Source organism: Macrosteles quadrilineatus, unplaced genomic scaffold, assembly GCF_028750875.1.
Source record: "Macrosteles quadrilineatus isolate MER2022 unplaced genomic scaffold, UCM_ALF_1.0 Scaffold_3__2_contigs__length_128488019, whole genome shotgun sequence".
NCBI classification, from domain to species: Eukaryota; Metazoa; Arthropoda; class Insecta; order Hemiptera; family Cicadellidae; genus Macrosteles; species Macrosteles quadrilineatus.
Window position 1 is genome coordinate 88,568,535 of NW_026542596.1, and position 20,961 is coordinate 88,589,495.

A 20,961-nucleotide genomic window follows, 5' to 3' on the forward strand; every position below is an offset into this window, starting at 1 on the left:
CTTTTTACCTTTTATTACCTTTATTTTGTACATCTATGTGTATAGTATGCAAAAATATTATTTGATCTGAGATTTTGACATTGGAATTACCCCAAGAACACATAAAATACTGTTGAGGTTTATGATATACAGTGTATATCGTAAACATATCTTACTAATATTATAAATCTGAAAGTTTGTGAGTTTGTGTGTATGTTTGTGTGTGTGTGTGTGTGTTGCTCAATCACGCATAAACTACTGGACGGATTGGGCTGAAATTTGGCATGATGATAGCTCACATTCCCAATTAACATTAAAGCATATTCTTATCTCAAAAACCCTTTCGGGCTCCGCCCCAGTGGCTCTGTAGTTCCCCATGTTAATCTTATGATTTTTCATTTTTAAAAGGAATTAATGAATCTTAACAGCTGTTTCAATTAAACAAGTTGGTTCTGTTCTATGATGTTCAATAGCATAAAAGTTACAAGGATTACCAACAGGGTGCAGCACTATTATTTTTTTTTTAATTTATGACAACAGCTAATTTCCAACCAAAAGGTGAGTGAGCGTAGCGAACGAACTTCAACCTGGAGGCGAGTTAGCGTAGCGAACGAGCTAACCTGAAGGCAAGTGAGCGCAGCGAACAAGCTCCAACCTAAAGGTGAGTGAGCGTAGCGAACGAACTTCAATCAGGACGAGAATGAGCCATGCGAATGCTTATGAAGTTAAACGGGGCGAAGCCCGCGGGTACAGCTAGTACACTATAAACGTAAACACTGTGTATACAGTGTTTGCTATTGAGATAATAGCAAACCCCCAAAATAACAAGTCACCCTTGATAACCAATTTCATTTTCAACTCAGAGAAGTAAGATGACATGCTTATGGAAAAACTGTGTGCTTTTAGCTCGGGAATGGTGGGGTGGAAATATACTAGTACCGAGCCAGGATGAGCCTGAAAGGCTATTGTTTACAACAGCAGTTGTAACGCACAGGCTCTTCCTACAGTGTGAGAGCAGTAGTATGTGATGGTGAGGGGGGGGGGGCGGAAGGGGACGACCAATGTGAACTAGACACAAGGGGCTGGTACTACTTAAGTGTACCATTATGAATGTATCCTCTGTATCTTTACTTCTGTGTTTTCAAATACCCTAGATTTTATTACCATTAATTACATGTTATTGCAAACTTTTTTTTGTAATCCCCATGAGTTACTTATTATCAAGGTTCTTTAGTAACTGATTGCTTCATCCAAGCTCTGCTATTGCTATATTTTGTGTTTACTAACACAAAATAAATTAAACTGGGTTTAGTATTGTCCTTCATTATTCTTTTTTGGACCTTTAAACAGCCATAATTTGTTATTTAACACTTGTGTATAAAGTAGCTGTGTGTCCTTCAAAGGTCAATCGATTAATCATGTTCTGTCGGTCAAGCCAACGCCTTCTACAACAGTCAGCTGTTTGGTCGCTACATATATCACATCTTGAGCTGTATTGTTGGAAGTTACTTGTTTGTTCCAGGAGGCAGTTCTTCACAAAAGATCCGAACTCTTATTGAGCTCTACTGGCTACTCTGCGAGGCGGTGCATCAAGCCAACGCCTTCTACGGCTGTCAACTGCTGGTTGCTGTTTTCTCTGCATTCATCCACATTGTCATCACTCTCTACTATTTCTTCTTGCACATATGGCCTACCATCAACCTGGACGAGATACCCTACTTGCTGATGCAGGGGTTATGGATTGTTACTCATGTTACGCATTTAATTCTCCTCATATGGCCAAGTACAGCTGTCACTGAAGCTGTGAGTTTTAAACTTAGATTTACACTATAATTTTAGAAAATGGAAATAACAATAATTTAATTTTTGTGTTTTTCAAACCTAAGAAAGGGTTATATGTATTTGAGATTTTACGATTAACATTCTGATGTAATGTTAACTTGTATTATTGGTGGAATAGTGGCTTGGCCGATAGCACAAGGAGTGTGAAACCACGGCAGCGCAGTTGAGGATTTGCAGCTCAGTTTTGTCACTTAAAATTGATCTGTATCGTTCATTTTAGATCTGTACCAGCTCACCCGCCTTGCTTTGCTGCATACATTCTAAGCACTGGCTTGAGGTCCATGTGGACAGGATCAACTCAAGGTTAAACGAGGTTGCCAATCTCATATAGTGGGTTAGCACTGTATCCACTTACTAAGCTATCCAAAGCCAATAAATTGTAGAAGTATCATCAAGTGGCATTCTCACAGGCAAATGCTGTAGATTCGTGGTCTTTAGGAAACGACTGTGTGATATCAGTCTAACACTTCTATCCTCCCTGGTTGTAAAAGTAGTAAGCCTCAGTAATTGTATCACCTAACATACCTAAGAGTTTAGTTTTCAGTGGAATTGCTATACTATGAAATACATGTTCAAAGAATGCAGATGGAATACAATATGGTGAGCTGGTAGCGCCACTGACATCTCTGGGCCCATGGCAGAGTTGTCGTGGGCTCAGATCCTGGTACCTTCCACTACTTTTTATCAGTACAGTTCACCCTTGTACTGTACTGGCTCACCTCTTGCTTTGCTGGATACGTTCCACGCCCAGGCCTCTGTGTACGAGCAAATGCAAGGTTAAAGAGGCTGAAAGGTCACACCTGAAAACATACTGCTTATACGAGCCCCTTTAAAAGTGTAATTCGTTGTCATGCTTCATAGTCTAAATCCTGCAATTATTGGCTTGAGTTTAATCATCTAATAGTTTCAGTTAAAATGAACATGATTACCTAAAAATTACATAATGTACTTTCTAGGCAGACGAAACTGCACCAATGATATGCAAGCTTATGAACAGGGACTTGGATCCAGAAATCAAGAAACAGGTAATATTTTCTCTTAAGAATTATGGATAATATTTATTTAACCATAGTAAATCTAACATGTGCGCTTTAAAACTCATTGATAAATCAAAATAACAAAATCTATCTACAGTCTTCTTTTTCAATTTTATTAATTCTTGCCTTTGATTTTGTTTTGTAAGGGCCATTTATACGAGCACTAATGACACATTTAACGAAGCGATAGCATCGTTTCATCGGGACAGTGGTACACCCATGCCGTCTGCGTTAGCTGAGCGCTGAGCGTTGCTAGAGCTACGTGTTGTCGAAGCGCACGTGAAATGATTGTTCCTAGCATTATTTATTGTTTAAAAGATTATCCAACTAGTGATGGACCAATTGGTAAAGATTGGCCCTATGCTTAAGTTGTCGATCAAGTTCTGATACGGTTCAGTAAAAAAAAAACGTGTTTTATTAAACATTGTAATTTGTTTTCTTTTTTTATGAAAATGTGTTATTAGCTATTATATATTTGAAAACTGCACAACTAAAAGCATTTCTATTTCTAAATTTTTAACGATCCTAAACAACCTAACTGGCTGGTATCCAGTAAATGACGCAACAACGCAGTGTCAGCCCTGTGTAGATCGGTAAACGCTAGCGATACGTGGTTTCCGCTGCACTTGTAGCGTCATATACAACATGGACATTTAGCACCCTGATTCCCACGACAAATGCGCCGCAGCATTAGCGTTTGTATAACAGAGCCCTAAGGTGTTAAAAATGTTTCTCTATCTATAATTAAAACTTTGTTTTGCAAACAACAATAACAATTTATATATTTTTTTCACAAAGTTGAGTGCCATACTTTTCTGATTTACAAACAGAGGCATTTCACACATTTTCTAAGCCTATACAGAAGTGGCCTAAAATAGTTTAAACGAACATCCATTGGTTACTATCATAAAACTTTGTGTATTATTGTTACAGCTGGAAACATTTTTGCTTCAATTGCTTCACCACAATGCCAGATTTTCAGCACTCGGATTTTTCCAGATTCATAGCCATATACTGACATCCGTAAGGAAATTCAAAATAGTATATTTATAACTGCCTACAACAAAACTAAGAGTTGCATATTTTACCCAATATTAACAAAAGCTTAGTTATAAAAAATCTTTCATGTAATACTATAAGGATAGGGTAATACTTTTTTTTACTCTTAGATTGTATTACTTTATTGTATTTTTGAGTGATAAACAAATAAATGAAAATTAAGTTACTGTTCCCAAGTAAATTTTACTTACATGTAACGTAAATGCTGAATGCAAATGAAATTTTGCTGAATTAAACTTTCCTTATAACTTTATAGGTAAAATTTTAATTAATTGCGAATGTCATATTGATATTGAACATTACAACCACTTTGGCAATTCCAGATGGCTGGGTCAGTGACGACGTACCTAGTTATCCTGATCCAGTTCCAGACGACCCCAGGGCCTAACACGATGGTGCAATCTTTACTTGCTGGCAATATTACTACAGTGTCTCCAAAACCTGATGTTTGAACGTTACGTGGATCAGAAAGAAGGATGTACTTTATACACTATCAGTATCACAAAAATTACAAAAAATGTACAAAAACAGTGTTGCTTGTGTGGAAACATGATTTAAATTCTCTATGTAATACTGGTGTTGCTTTAGATTTTTGATAGTGCGAAACTGAGCCCAGCTGTCCTTGATCATTTGCACTCTGGCCAAAGAAACAGCTGATCTCAGCAACAAAGCTACGCAGATAATCTCTCTCCATTCCACACTCATTATTCATTATATTTACTATAATAAGCTCCAAAGTGTGTGTCACTCTCTTAAAGAATTTAACTAAATAATTTGGATGTACATAGATTGTTTTTTGTTTTTACGTTCATTCACTATTTCATTACCCGATCATTACCAATTTTAGGCAGGGGTTTGTTTTGTTTAGGTGTTCTTGTTATTTATATATTTGAAAGTAGTAAATACAATTTAATGCACCAAATAAATTCTACTAAACCTCCGTTGTTTTATCTGAGTGTTCTCCAGTTCTTTCTTGTTTGTTACACCATACAATAAGTTTGGTTTACATTTTTAAGGTCCAGCACTAATTTACATCTTCTACTATCCTCAAAATAACAAGTTTTTTCTCAGGTTTGAAAGCTAAAAAGAACAAAATTTTCTGATCTGCAAAGATATATTGACCCTGCAAAAAAATAACTGGAATACAGCCAAGGGAGAAAATACAGGTGTATATAAAACCAGTTATTTATTGTCATTCATATTTGTATAAGAAGACTTTTACTAAGGATATTGAGGGAAACAGTGGTGGAACCATACCTAGGATTGTGGCTTATACAGACTTACAGGCACAAAAAACCCTCGATTGATATAAATCGTAAGTAAATCAGTAGTTTTTATCTCACAAACAGAAGCTGATATTTTTAGCTAAAAAAATAATCAAGGGCACAGTACAAAATGAGTTTCAGGATAGGCCTACTAGAAACAGTCTCCCTTAATATACAAAAATTGATCAAACCAGATCAACAACTTATTTTACATTTATTTACACCTATGAGACCATTACAAGAGTATAAACAGCTAAAACTAAAAATAAATAATCTCTCAGGGTACAACATAATCTAACTTTACACATATAAAATTCAAATTGTCATACACAATATCACAGGTAAACAAATTGCTTGTTATAAAAACTTGTTTGCCTAGTAGGAATATAATGACTCACTAGGACTGGTATTGTTTGATTCCCTTGAGTTCAACATAGGGCTGTTGAAGCCTCAACACCACAAACACGTCGTTGGCAAACACTCGTTGGAAAGGTAGCGGAGAGCCCATGAACAGTTTGGGACACAGAGGAGCCTGGTCCTTACTGACAGGGTCCTGGACATCCCACAGGTCTAGCAGATGACACCCATTCCTGACAATCAGGGAAATACAAGGTGAAAGAAAAACAAAGATGTGGAAGTTTATGAGATTGCATTTGAATACCCATGTGACTATAGAGATTATAGACTCTAGACTGTGTAGCTATCCTACTAAACCTATCCTACAAAACAGCACAGTAATATTTCTATGACAATGGTGATCTCAATTAGTCTCAAAGGTTAAAACTGCAACCCTCATCTTATTAACATGGTACAATTTTTTATTCACGACTCTAGTGTTTAAAATATTTGTGGTGCTTCAAAATATTGAGCAATCAAATTGTAGTAGGTCTTAAAAATGTTTTTTGTACGGTTCTAGTTCTTCTAAAAGAAAATGTATAACTCAGTAAAATGCTTACTTGCTTCTTCTGAAGCACCAGTGGTCTGAAATGACTAGATATTCCACCTTCATGGAAGACAGCGTTTTGAAAACATCGTCTGCTGAACTCCGGCTAAAAGCTGAGTACACCTTTAGTGTTCTTTCCCTGAAAAATAATATTCCATGAGCAATTTCAAACTTGAAAAATCTACAAGTTTGTTAGATGGATATTTTACTGTTTGTTCAAACTTTACTTTACTTCGTGGTTTATGATAGATTTTACTTATTTATTACTTCAAAGAACTTCTCTAATTATCTTAGCAATTCTAGACCAAACAATTACCTCATCGAGCAAAAAATAGCTTAACCTTATAGTACTCAAGTATCGGACCTTTTAGGTAATTAAATTAACAAATATTTCCACATTATGTCAAAACTCCATCAGCCAAGTATTTACCTAAGTCTGGCGTCCTCGTAGTGAGGGTGGTTGACTACGGGCCGCTTGGTAGACAACATGATGGCAGACATGACTGGCATCGGACCAGCAAACACTGCAGTGGTGGAGGTCCGAGTAGTGACCCACGTTAGCAGCTCCTCCAATGGTGGGTTAGAGTACTCTCCTGAATAAGTACAATCAAAATTACTGATCATGCTTTACTTTGGATCCATATCATAAGAGCGTAAAGAAAGGACTCTAAGAATTGAAATTGTCAGAGGTAACTTATTGCCTAACCACAGAATGCCATTTATACTTGGGGAAAGCGATAATTTTCTTTCAGGATTTTTAATAAAATTTTTAATGTCCTGACTAATTGTCCTATATTGATAGGAAGCAGCTAGAATTGTAGTAAATTAAGTAACAGGAGGTTGCTCTCACATTTGAGCTAGCCTGCTTAGTCGCAATGGACAACCATCGTACATTAATTACAGTAGAACTCGCATTAAGCGATAACCGTATTATCCGCCCTCGCTTGTAAAATATTACATTTTTGTTTGACTTTTAACAGACACTGATTTGAGAGCAGTTCAGTTTAACCAATGCTTTCTAGTGATCTTGTCATCTCCACTCCAACGCTCAGAAATGGGAATAACCGATAAAATAAGAGAGAGATAAAAAAATTTTAAATTAAAATTGTAATTTTTGTAGAGTAATTAAAGGTTTTTTAAAATTCATTTTCCTAATAGATCTTTTATAGTGTGTCAAACCGAAGCAAAACAGCGAGATCGTGTGTACAGAGAACAATTGGTATGTACTGTACACAAAATATTTGTACAAGCTTATTTATTTACATTTCTGAAAACAGCTGCAGTAATATGGTCTGGAGTAATATATTATTGCTAGAGTAAACAAACAAAGCACCTTGTAGGGAGGGGAGGGGAAGAGGGTCATCGACTCCAAGGTCAAGATAGTTCTTTTGTGACTCAGGCCTCCAGTGAGATGATATAAATGATCTCCTGTCTCATATCAAAATGGTTGCTTATCTTTAATTTTGACTACAAGTTCTGTACTGTATTACAATAGATTTTAAAAGCATCAATTAATATTACGCAAGGTATTAAAATGTTGCTCTCCATATCAAATAACTAACATTGGAGACCAGGTACTGTTAAGTATTCTGGATTTCCAATTTTGCCAAAAGGTGTCAAATAGTATTAATAAATGTTTCACTTATTTGTTACTTATTTTTAATAAGAAACAGAAGCTTAAGAAAATTAAACTAGTAAACAAAATGTCCAAACTTACCAATGATATTTCTTTGTTGTAAAATATTTGGTATGCCTTTAACACTCATTCCTCCGATAATGATGACCAGTAGGGCATACCTCACTTCATTTGTTTGTATTTTGTCTAGGTACTGGAATAAAAATAAATAAACTTGTAAGCACGTTTTGTGGGGTAGTACTTATTAGAGGTTAATTTTTACACTAAGTTCCTTTTGATCTCTTAAAGTCTGAGTAATTATATCACCATGAATATGCCTGGGCCGTGGTTTTTTTTAGCTTTTGAAGATATATTAAATGTAATTAAAACTGTACAAACTCATTTGCATTTGTACTAAAACATGTAGAATGTTTAAGTGCACTTTAGACATATAAATCTTACAGCGAGCACTTTAAATTTGGTATTTAGCAATGGTAATTAGGTACGGTATTTGGTAATTTTTTTAGTGATGCAATTTTAAAATTATGTTGGAAACTTTCAATGCATAATAACCAACTTACGTTTCACCAAATTTTAACACCAGATTGAATAATCAATATACTCTCAAGAACAGTTGCTATACATAATGCAAGAGTTTTAAAATTAGCAATCTACCTTTCTGGATGTAACTAACGATGAAATCAAACACAAATGAGGAGTGAAAAATAGCTTCAAGCGCATTACGAGCACAGCCATAACTGCAAAAGCTGCCATCTGGAGGATATTATAGGCAACTTCAGGCTCCACATGTTTAAAAGACCTAAAATAAAGAAATTGCATTAGAAGTTATATAGCGCATTTGAGCGACGCGAAGACATCAAAACGCTCTCTAAGACAATTTATTTCAAAACCTGAAAAGAAGCTTTTTCTTTCATGGTAGGATTTTCAAATTTTGCATGCTTACTAACAAATGTGCATTAGTAATAAAAAATAACACAAATATTGATAAAATAAGGTTGTTATTTATTTATTTTTATTTTTTTACTTACATTTGGAAACATTAAAATAAATCCATTCAAACCTTTATAAATATTATATTTTAATACAGGCAATTGTAATACAACGCTAGAAAAAAGTTTTATCAAAATATTTGCAAAAATAAAAAATTTTATGAACAGAACTTTTTTTATTACTAAACCTTCATTAGATTTTTATCTTATATCTTTTTGATATTATCACCAAGTTTGGTTGGTTAGGTTCGGTTATAAAAGTTTAATTTCATAAAATTAATTTAAGAATTTTTCTTAAATTGACATGAGGGGCTCTCCCACAATCCCCCACTCCTTCGCAGAAGAGGTTCTCATCGGTTTCTGACCAGGACCCTGAGACGCTAGTCGAACAAACCGGCATCACACTAACTCCGTCACTCACACACGGTCGAACTGACCAGTCCTTTTCGCAAAAATACAAGACACTAAATCTAGGAGAAGGGGGAGAGTGGGAAATTATTCATGTTGTTCCTAGAAAGATTCGGGTGAGGTACGGTGGCGATGAATACCACCGAGGCCCATTAAATACAAGTTTTACTAAAATTATTATCAATCCGGTCTTTTAAACCTGCATGTGAGTCCTCCCGGGTTAAGGATCTTGAACAATGGCATACTGACAGTAATTATATGTTTCCATAGAAACCATTTATTTTATTCATTCCCTAACACAGAAAAAGATTGCAAGATGAAAATGATTCCTCCTGTAAAAATTATTTAGAGGAAGAAAACAGGTTCAAGAAAGTTAAGTCTATTTGCCCCATTCAGAGGGTACTATGTAGAGCAGGCCTGGAAGATAAAACATCAGTGAAAACTTGGCAGAATTATTCCGTTCTTTTCACTACATAAGAACTAGCAGAGGGTCACAATAGTAAACAACCAAGCAGCAACTCCAGGGAAAATGGTATGTTATACTGTAGAACTTCTTGGAGGCCTGATAATGTGTTGTATTGCTTCAGTAAAACCAAAAGTATCCGCATAGTTGAAAGGATTGTTTAGTAGAGTAAAGTGTAGGGGTGTGCGAGTATTCGAACATCGAGCTTTTTCGAGCCGAATAGCGTCCTATTCGGCTCGGCTCGTGATTTTCAAAAAGTTCGAAATGTTCGAGCCGAATACTTTTTGAACTAGCAAATAAAACTTAAAATAGGAAATAAGGAACTAACTTTCATTTAAATTTAATCTCCGTTTCATAATTGTGTCAATATGTAATTCGATAAGCATAGCCTACATCATTACACGATGTTTGCTCAGTAAATACCGAACTGAACTGAAGAACGAAGAAGAACAGAAGAACCAACCAACCAGTGTTTCCACACGACAAAAAAAATAATCCCGCTTACTGGGTCGAGAAATCCCGTTTTATCCCGCTTTTAAATTCGTGAAAAATCCCGTTTTATCCCGCATGATTTTTTTGGTACAATACGTAGTATTAAACTTTACGTATCATTTTTATAAGTTGTTTAAACATCACTATTATATTTTGCTACAGTATTTAAACAATTGAGTTAATTAAGATTGCAGCGTCTTGGAAACGAAGTCGGGTCACAAGTTGACTTCTTCAATGAACAGTTGTCTTCCTTCAGAAGAAAATGCTCCAACATTATCTTTGTTATGCCTGTTTTGTAGCTGATGTTTGTTTGTTTTTCCTAAATCTCTTTCATTCTTGTTATTCATTCATAGATTTATTGTTGTTTGTTGTTATTTTTTCACGTTGAACTTAATGTCATCATAGTTTATATTTTGTTAAATCTTGAGGAGATATTTGTTGTTGTTGCTTTCAAAATCATATGCTTTTTCTGAAATCCAAATTAATATTAATTTTTTTTTTGTTATTATCTGTACAATACTTTGTTAATGTTATTATCTGTAATTTTTGCCACGTTGTTGTTTTCTTGTTATAATTTTGTTGCAAAGCTGCTTATTTGATTCATGGTCATTATGTTACTTATCTTGTATTTTTTGTTGTTATCTTTTCATTCTGCTCATGTGCTTAAAACACATATTTTGTAAATGGTGTATCCGTTGATATGAATAAATAAATAAATAAATAAATTTTTCTCTAAAATTGAGTAGAAAAAAAATTAAAATAGTCGTCACAGCTGAAAATCCCGTTTTATCCCGCATCCCGTTTTAATCCCGCTCATGGTCTAAAAATCCCGTTTTCGGGATAATAATCCCGCGAATGGAAACACTGCAACCAACGAAAGAATTACGCAATGACAAGACGAAATCAGCTGACTAAATCAACTAGCCAATGCCACTGCCGTCGACACTGCACATCATTTTTGCTGCAATGTTTGGATTGGACACTAAACTGAGACTGAGTGAGAAAGAATACTGGATTGAGAAGCACTGGAACGGCGACTTTGTTATAAAATCGACAATGTAAACAAATGACGTAACTGGTCCGGATCGAGTGCTAATAACAACATGGTTTGGACAAATCATTTTAAGCTATTTTAAATTTGCACTTTCCAGCCAGTAACACATTTGTTTATGTTTATGAACAATACCGTGTCTGTTTTAATCATGGCCGCCTTTAACTACAGGCCGCGGTCTGGTCGAATTGGCAACACATCGCAAGTGGTGTTGTTCAGTGACAGACGTCCGATAAGATAACATGGCAGACATGTGACATTAGCTCATTAAATCGCACTTTATTGATTTAAATTTATTAATATAAATTTATTAAAATATTGAAAATAAAACATACAGAATTGAAAACCGAAACAATATGAATTTATCTGTAGATTTTTAAGCGGAGTCAATAATGTCATAGTCCAGTAACCATTCGTTCGTAAATACACAAATACCATTAGCTGCTTCCAAACAAAAACAGCTGTTACAACACCACTTGCGACGTTGCCAGTTCGAAGGCCGCGGCCTGTAGTTAGAGGCGGCCGTGGTTTTAATATTCGTGGTATTAGCATTGACAAAGCGGGAACGCGTCAAGATGACACCACATCAACCAACCACCAACAAGAAGAAGCAGTTTAGGGTTGCATCATTGATTATACATCTTGGGGAAGAAGTATAATCAATGGTTGCGGGTTGATGTGGTGCACGTTGTCGTGGTGGCACCTCTTCCGTGTGGTGGCGGATTGTCGGGGTGGCACGTTAGTGCCTTCGTGCTTGGTGGCGGGTTGACGGTACAACCATATTAGTATATAATATTTGTGGATTTTTTATTCCATTAAAATCGTTATGATTGACCAACTTCGTATAAAGCAATTGCTTCGTCAATGATTTTAATCACATAATTGTTGACGTTACGCTTATTATGTTATAAAGGTACTATAATCAATGGTTAAAGATTGCATTTGGTTTTACTTTGTACTGCACGAATGTGAAAAAATCATATTGCGTGTTGCCGTTTCGTTTCTGAATCGTTGTTTGTTGTTATTGTTTTTGGTTTTACTTCTTGACTGTTATCTCTGTTTAGTGTTTGTTTACTTTTAAAATTTTTTATCTTTCTCTAGTCGTAACATTGTTATAATTTATTTGTTATTTTATAAAGTAGTTTGTTACAAAAATAGTTTCGCCCAAAATGTAGGAAGTGCGTGTATTTCTCTAGTCACGTCGTGTAATGAAAGTACAATTAGAACAGTTTGGACGTAGCGAGTTTAATTAATTTCGATTGTATTTGTAGTTTTTAAGGCCTGACCTTTTGTTTAGTTTACCGAGTTTCGTTCAAATTACAAGATGGATAGTGAAGATGAACAATGCATTGATGACCCACCAGCTGGACCTTCTACAAGTACTTCTGTTGAAGTGATCAACCCAGTTAGTCCTAGGCCTAGTTCTAGTATTACACAACCAGTTGGTCAGGCCATTATTTGGAAATATTTTACTAAGACAAGCTCCAAAGAAGCAAAATGTAATAGTTGCAAAAAAACCTTCAAAACTCCTACAGGGACTACATCGTCTATAATAAGACATTTGGAAAATAAACATGCTAACATATATAAACAATATGACACAGAACAGAAGGGATTTTTAAGTTTAAAAGCTGAACAAAAAAGGTCTAAAATGCCTAGGCCTACAGCCCCTAAGCAACTTAAAATAGATGAGCATTTTAGAACAACTGAGAAATTATCTTCCAACCATCCCAGATCGCAACTGATAACCAAGGCAATTGGAAAGTGGATGGCCAAAAGTTTCCATCCATATACTTTGGTTGAGGAAGATGGTTTCAGAAACCTAATGGGTATTGTGGAACCCAGATATCAAATACCTTCAAGAACGACCTTTTCTCGCAGTGTTATACCGGATCTTTTCAAAGAGACAAAAGTAAAAATATCAAATGATTTTAAAAATACAATGCAGGATTTAAAATCCTTATCTCTGACCTCTGATATCTGAACATCCGCAGCAAACGATTCATTTATCTCCCTGACAGGCCACTTTGTTGATCTAGATTTCAATATAAAATCTTATTGCTTGAGTAATTCTCATTTCCCCGAAGAACATAACGCTATAAATATTTCTTCTAAATTGATGGAATTACTAAATGATTGGAATCATCAACAAGGAACTGATTGTACTATTCCAGTTTTTTGTGTAACAGACAACGCTGCCAATATGGTCAGTGCAGCGTCGATGACACCATGGACGCATATACGGTGTTTTGCGCACACCCTTCAGTTAGCACTCAGCGATGCTAAAAAAGATGTTCCTGGTATGCTACACATGCTGGCCAAAGCTAGGGCTATTGTCAGCCACTACAAGCATAGTTCTTCCGCAAATACCAGACTAAACAAATTACAACAACAATTAGGCAAAACTCCCCTCCAACTTGTTCAAGACTGCGAGACAAGATGGAATTCTGAATACAACATGCTTTCTCGTCTTGTTACTCTAAAGCAGGCAATTTCAGCTGAACTATCGACATCAATAAAACCTAACAACCTCACTTCTACCGAATGGGACTTGGCTGAAGGCTATATACATATATTGAAACCACTTGATGATGCCACAAAATTATCTTCCAGTGGCTATCTTCCAACGTTATCAACAGTACTACCTCTGATTGATGGAATAAGAACTGTCATTAGACAATTCATTACATCTGGGGCAAGAGGCACAATGTTCGCTAGGGCCCTTGACAAGGCAATCAATGCAAGATTTCCGCCAGATGAATATCTACTTAGCAAACATTATCAATTGGCAATGCTGGTTGATCCGAGGTATAAGGCACTAATCCTAGATGATATCAACAAGAAGCTTGCAATTGACTTATTGGAGAGGGAAGCAATGAGTTTCTACGCTGAAGATAACCCACCAGCATCCATAGGTTCTTCTACTTCTGGTGGTCCAAAAGGTCAGTACAAGCTTTAGGGTAAGACCTAGTTGTATTTAGGCCTAGTATATTTTTAGTCAGCAGAATGGCTAAAATTATAAAGTTAGGGCCAAATCTTTGCCCTACTAGTTTATATAAAAAATGAAAACATTAATTTTATAATGCTCTACACAAGAGTTTGTTGAGGCTTTGACAATTACACTGAATGTAATGTTCTATGAGAGTACTGGATGTAGTAACAGCTTGATTAGTTTACTGAGTAAAAAAAAATGTTTTCTTATTGCGTTAGCCAAAAGGCGGGAATTTTGGAAGGATTTAAGAGGGCATTTTCTTTTTGTCAATATTGTCTTTATTGTTGTAGGCCTATTGGCATTTTACAACTTTTACTCATGAAAACCTATCAAGTTGAACAAGTATCAACCTTCTGTACTCTTTTCAGAGGGTCTACCAGAGATGTCATTATGGGGTCACCTCCAGTCTCTCTCACAAAGAACCAGACCGAGTTCAAAAGAAGATGCAGTGAAACAACATGTCCAGGCCTACATAAATTCTCCTTGCATACCAATGCAAGAAAATCCATGTTCATGGTGGAAACAGCATTCTCAATTATATGGACCAATCGCTTCAGTTGCAAAGCGTTATCTGGGGATTCCTGCCACTGAAGTAGCAAGTGAGAGAATCTTCTCGAGTGCCGGAAATGTGGTGAATGAAAGGCGCAGGTGTTTAACCCAGGAACACATTAGTGAATTGGTTTTTTTGCACCATAATATAGATATTTAAGATATTTCGAAAATGCACAAGGGACGTTTGGGTCATGGTTATGCACCCTCACAATCTCAAATCAATATCATTTTATGATACAAAGTACAAACGCTAACTAAGCTAACTAACTGCCATTGGCGTTCATTTTCATGTTACATGAAACATTATAAACATAACCACACTTTTTCATGAACTCTGGAAATACAAAATGTTGAGTGTTTGGTAGGCCTATATTTTTATAGTGCAATATAATTATTTTCTACATACATGGTTAAGTTATCCATTCAATTAGTTTTGTTGTTATCTGGTTACAGGTTGAGTTATCTGTTTAGGTCTAGGTTATATTTTTATATTCAAGATGTTGAGTGTTTGTTTGGTATATTTATATTTTTATAGTAGGCTATAATATAATTATTTTCTACATGCGTGGTTATGTTATCCATTCAATAATTTTTGTTAAATTTAGATAGTTTTTGAGTGTTCATGTTTTACTGCTGTAACTTTCTCTTGATCTCAGTAACTATCTTTACCATAGGCCAAGTGGCTTTCGATTACCATACTTTTGGGTTAGTTATAGCCAATTCAATTTTACAAAATAGGCTTACACACCTGAAACAAGGCACTGCCTAGTACTCATTTGAAATATAGCCTAATATAGCAGATAAAAAATGCTAAAGTTCTAAGTTAGGCTATATCTTTTGCGTAAGGAAGTAGTTTCCTGATTGAGTTATCTATTTACTGTACGTAGGCTTAAAAATATTTTTATATTCACAACGGTTTCTTATGTATTTTTTATTTGTTTAGCTGTTAATGTTTTTATTACTTGCCTAAAATAACATGGGCTGAACATTTTCATCTTGATCTCAGTTTCATGTTCCTAATTTTCTAGTATTATCTTATGATTAAATGTTTAAGATGATTTAACATTTTGTAGGCCTATAATTTCAATAACCACTGCCTTTTTTTGCTTGGTAAAATGTTGATGCAGGGTTTTGAAGTGTATCTTTTTGGTTACATTATTTATTTATGTAATATTGCTACCAGTTATTATTTAAAAAAAATTATTTCATCTCTTAGTTTTGGCATTTTTAATTGGATATCACTTTCAAAGTTTGTTTCATTTTCGAGTATGCAAGATACCATACAACAGTTTGTTGTATAGTTTTTTATTTATTACACTGTTAATTGTTTTCATCGATATTCCTTAAATAATATAGCCTAGTCATTTTCATTTTGATCTCGGTTTTATGTTGTTTATTTTATAGTAGGTAGCTGTTGATTTAATTTGTTAAGATGATTTAAGGAGTTGTATTAATTTCAACAAAATACTTCCTTTTTAGGAAATTAAAATGTAGTGTCAGGGTAAAGTGTGTATCCTAATCTTTAGTATGGATTTTTATTTGTTACATTATCTATTCATGTGTTATTGTTACCGTTATTTTTTCATCTCCTAGTTTTGGCATTATCAACTTGATCTCAGTTTCCAATGTTTGGTTAATTTTCAAATAGGCTATATTTCCAAGATAAATCTATTGTTTTGTATTGATATATTATTTACTTGTATAAAATAAATTTGCATTTTTATTAAGAATGTTATCTTGTATTTCCCATTAAACCTTTAATAAATAGGCCTAGTAGGATAAGCAAACTCATTGAATATATAGGGGCTTGGTAAAATACTTACTTATTAAACACCTATTTGAGTAAGTTTAAACAATTACATGTATTTTGTATCTTTATTTTTGCGTAAAAACAGGAATATACCACAAACTTTAGAAGGTTAAGGTTCGGCTCGAAAAAGCTCGAAGCTCGGAACTTTTTGCTTAAGTTCGGCTCGGCTCGGCTCGAACCTAAAAATCACTATTCGCACACCCCTAGTAAAGTGCCAAAGGATTTGCCATGGAAAAATGTTTGATAAACATGATGAAATGTAGGACATAATGCAACCATGGATGATGAAATTGAATCTCTGAGGAGAAACTCCAAGAGGAAGAACCTGAAGAGTTCTGCAACAACACTGACCACACTGTGAGCCAATTGAAGACACGTGGGGCAAGTCCTGAAGAAGATGGAACAGTATGAGTTAGAACCAACTTTTTAGTTTTAAGTATGCAATGTATCTATCTAGTATTAAGTATCTTTGTACCTAGTGTTAGTATTTTATGTATCTTGTAATAAAGTATCCGTGCGCTTTCCTACTTCAGCGTATACGGAGCGTCCCCTGGGTGGCGGATAGGGGGAAGGTCGGTGGATCTGCTTGTCAGATCTCCCGGCTAGGTCCGATGGACCCGCTGACCAGAAGTAGGTGAGGTCCTCCATTCATATTGGGGGTTGAGGTGATGGGCTAACCACCCTCCCTTGTAAAACAACCCTGGTTACGAATCGCCTATGAAATGCCTCGGGGAAGATGGATCACATCGGACAACGACCTTAGATGCGTCATAAGGACTTGAGATATGAAGGTGGAACGTTCGCTCTCTGGCTATGACAGGTGCTGTGGACATCATTAGCAGGGAACTGGAAAAGTACAAAATGGATGTGGTAGCCCTGCAGGAAAGTAGGTGACCATTTAATGGAATTATTAACGCTGGAAGTTTTATGTTAAACGACAGTGATAGAGATGATGACATACATCAAGCAGGAATGGGATTAGCCATGAATAAAAAGATTGTAGATATTCTTTTTTGACAAAAATATTGTCAAATTTGAGGTTGTGATTGAAAGACTTTGCTATGAAAGATTAAAAGGAAATTTAAAAACCTATCTGTGTTAAACATTTATGTTGCAATGGAGAATAAGAGTGATGACGAGAAAGATGATTTTTATGGTCAATTTAAATTCAGTATTTTGGCTCCTATACACTACAAGCTGATTAATTTTTTTTTTTAACTTTATTTAATTTACAATCTGAATTATCAAATAAATTGTTCGCTTGGCTCATATGCACTACGATCTGTAGAGTAAGTGAACCCTCTTCATTATTTTTATATGCCTATTAATATATAGATAAAGGCTCGTAGTGTATACGAGCTTGTAGTGCAAGTGAACCATCAAAATTATTTATTAGGCTCGTATACGCTATGATCTATAAAATAAATATATGATCTATAACACAATATTTGTTGATAATCAAGTATTGAACTAATTAGAAGACGCATCATTTTTAGGTTTGTCTATGGTCTAATCATAGATGAGAATCTAGCATGGGATAATCATAATATTATTAATAATCTTGTTCGAATAACATCTAGCAGCCTTTACGCGTTGAGGAAAATGGCTTTGTCATGTAATATTGAAATTTAAAAAGCAATCTATTATGCATTAATTCATTCACACATTGCCTATGGCATTTTTGTCAATGGATCGACTACAAAAAAACATGGACAAAGTTTTGCTCCATCAAAAAAGGGCATTGAGGGGTTTAGTATACTGAAAGTATTCACAGTCAACAGTCTTTTCAATTATGAGTCAATAAAACTTGTTTTGATCAATGATAAAATTGCATTAGGTAACAATGTTCATAAATAGAACACAAGATCATACCAATTCAAAGAGCAGCACAATTTGGAATTTTATAAGAAGAAAACTAGCTATTTAGGGAAAAAAATTTACACCACCTTCTAGAAACTTTAGAATTAGAAAAAACCCAAATAACTTTTTAAAATCATTAAGAAAACTAGATATTTCATGTACCAAAAAATGTACATTATATGGAATAAAATGATGATGATAACTATTTTGAGATTAGAAATTCATGGTATCGAACATCATTATATTATTTTAAAGCTATAAAGCGGAATTAACATAACTTCTTGCCATGTAAAAAAATGAGGTTAGCCTATTTACCTGAATACCAACGCCCGCTGGGCCCAATGTGTGCTGACCAGCAAGAGCACTAGACACACAGCTGGTAGCAGCCACGTCTCAAACAGCTTCATGATCGGTTCCCAACCGAGGACATCAAACTCCACAGCACAGGTGTACAACAGTGTGTGGAAGTCCTTGTAGCTGCTGATCTTTGACTTCAATATATTCAACACATGAGCCTGAAAAGATAGAATACATTGCAAGTTGGTTGAAATATTAAAGGAAATCATGGATAGAAAGGGTGTGTTGCAAACCAAAGTCAACTTTCGAAGCCTCAAAGATTATTTATTGGTCCAACGATGCCTAGTTTTATTTATCATTCTTTTCATCATGCTTATGAACACAAAAATTTCTTTTCTTACTAAAGAAGTTTTTTGCAGGTACTATAACAATAAGAACAGAAAACGATAGTAAAATGTGTGATTATAGGTGCATTTTACAAAGAATCTACGGATTCCGTAAACTTTCACAATGTGTATACAGTTTTGCTGGGAGGAAAGAAGATGTAAGAGAGGGTTTTGTTATATTTTGCTGTTATGGCAAACTGTACCTAACAAAATTAAAATTATTTTACTGTCTCATAAGATAAAATTCTGTAGAGGAATTAGTACTATTAAACTAATTAAAGTCTGACAAATGTGTAAGAATTTAAAACATAAAAGCATAGAAAGAAAATAATAAAAATAAGCTTTAAAATATATCAGCTTATGATAAAAAATCTTTGATGATCCGAGATACTGAAATAAGCTTTAAAACTGTATCACCCTCGTCGTAAACAGCCCAAGTTAATGTGAATCAATTGGTAAAAACATACTACATGCTAACATTGTGTAAGATTCCTTAGAAACTAAAAACATTCTGAATAAATTTTAGGGATGCAAAAGTATTAACGAAACTGTAAACAAACAAATAATTTCACAAACAAAAGTTCAAGGCCACTTACATCTTGATTAGCAGTGAACACTCTAGTTTTCATCAGCAGTGTGAAGGATGCAATGAAGACTAGAACCAGAAGAGATCTAACACTAACATGCCACCGTGTTGGCAACACTGGCGCAACGAACAGTAGAGCCACTGATGAAGACATGATCAGACACGTTAGTAGAGAAGTCAACAACATCTCATTGCCAAACATCACCACGAGACTTTGTATAACACCTATCTGCAACAAGAACAGAAGAGTTATTTTGGTTTAAACTAGTATAGGCCTATTAGTGGTTTAGTTTGTTGTTCCATCCAATATACAAATATTCATACGTGATTAGGTTAGTAGGGGAGGGTCTCTAAAACTAAACCAGTTTCACAACGTAGACATTAATTTTAGTCTATCTGGGTAGTAGGTCTAAATAGGTTCTGAGCCCTAAGAGTTTTTTTCTTGTTTTGCCAAGGAAAATGCTTATGTAAACGTCACACACTTTTAAGGAGAAGGAATCCAACCCCTCAAATTTGTGTGTGTGTGCTGGGGTTTGAACCCGTCCCACTCACATGCTAATTTCTAGATTGGAATCACAACCAAGTAATATTACTAGATAGCTCCAGCCTGAACCTTGGGCACCAGAACTAAGTATAAGGCATAAGCAAATTTTTTTACTTACAGCAAGTCCATAAATGATTATGAGCGTTGAGAACCGACTGGTGATGTTCAACAAGTAGAGAAGTAGTACGGCTGTCAACTGAGTGACAAGAAAGAACTGAGAAAACTGCCACAGAGTCAGACACAACAACGAAGAGAGGCCCAACAGGGTTACCTGGTCAATAACACAACAACATGAATACTTGCATTGAAAAAGATGTCTTGCCTATGTAATATCAGTACATTGACAACAATATATCATTCTCTTGCGCATAGCCACATTCCATACGGTATATCTTTGTATGGAGCTACAACAAAGAAAAGCCTTATCAAATCCTAAAATTACAGCAAAGGGCATTAAGACTAATCATGGGACTAAAAAACTATAAAAGTGTTAAAATTCATTTAAATACATTTTTGAAACTGCACTCATTGATAGAGAAAGTATACCAGATAACGCACAATTATGCTACAATACAAGAGGAAAAACCTTAAGAGAAAATAGTCCCGATCATCTTTTATTTTTAAATAAAAAGCCCACCTGTGCCGGAAGAAGGTTTTTACGTTAACTTCCAAATAATTTAAAAACCATTGACAGCATCAAATTTAAGAATTAAAAATATCTTATAGAAGTTGCTCCTTACTCCATTAAAGATTTGTTTCCTCAATTAAAT

General features: G+C 35.0%; 2 protein-coding genes across 2 annotated transcripts in view; one reads left to right on the forward strand and one right to left on the reverse strand.

Annotated features, from left to right (window-relative positions):
* Positions 1-5,101: 5,101 nt before the first annotated feature.
* LOC128991004 (probable C-mannosyltransferase DPY19L1) overlaps positions 5,102-20,961 on the reverse strand; it is a 42,266-nt gene continuing 26,406 nt past the window's right edge. The window contains exons 7-14 of the mRNA XM_054413705.1: positions 20,310-20,462; positions 19,658-19,876; positions 18,694-18,893; positions 8,416-8,560; positions 7,843-7,954; positions 6,556-6,718; positions 6,139-6,264; positions 5,102-5,772 (exon numbers count right to left, since the gene is read on the reverse strand). Coding sequence (XP_054269680.1) covers positions 5,580-5,772; positions 6,139-6,264; positions 6,556-6,718; positions 7,843-7,954; positions 8,416-8,560; positions 18,694-18,893; positions 19,658-19,876; positions 20,310-20,462 — 1,311 coding nt within the window. The 3' untranslated portion in view covers positions 5,102-5,579. The remainder of the gene's footprint in view (positions 5,773-6,138; positions 6,265-6,555; positions 6,719-7,842; positions 7,955-8,415; positions 8,561-18,693; positions 18,894-19,657; positions 19,877-20,309; positions 20,463-20,961) is intronic.
* On the forward strand, positions 13,721-14,879 carry LOC128991006 (E3 SUMO-protein ligase ZBED1-like). Its single transcript, XM_054413706.1, has 2 exons — positions 13,721-14,106; positions 14,525-14,879. Exons 1-2 carry the CDS (start codon positions 13,872-13,874, stop codon positions 14,863-14,865), a joined length of 576 nt encoding a protein of 191 aa, XP_054269681.1. The 5' UTR covers positions 13,721-13,871; the 3' UTR covers positions 14,866-14,879.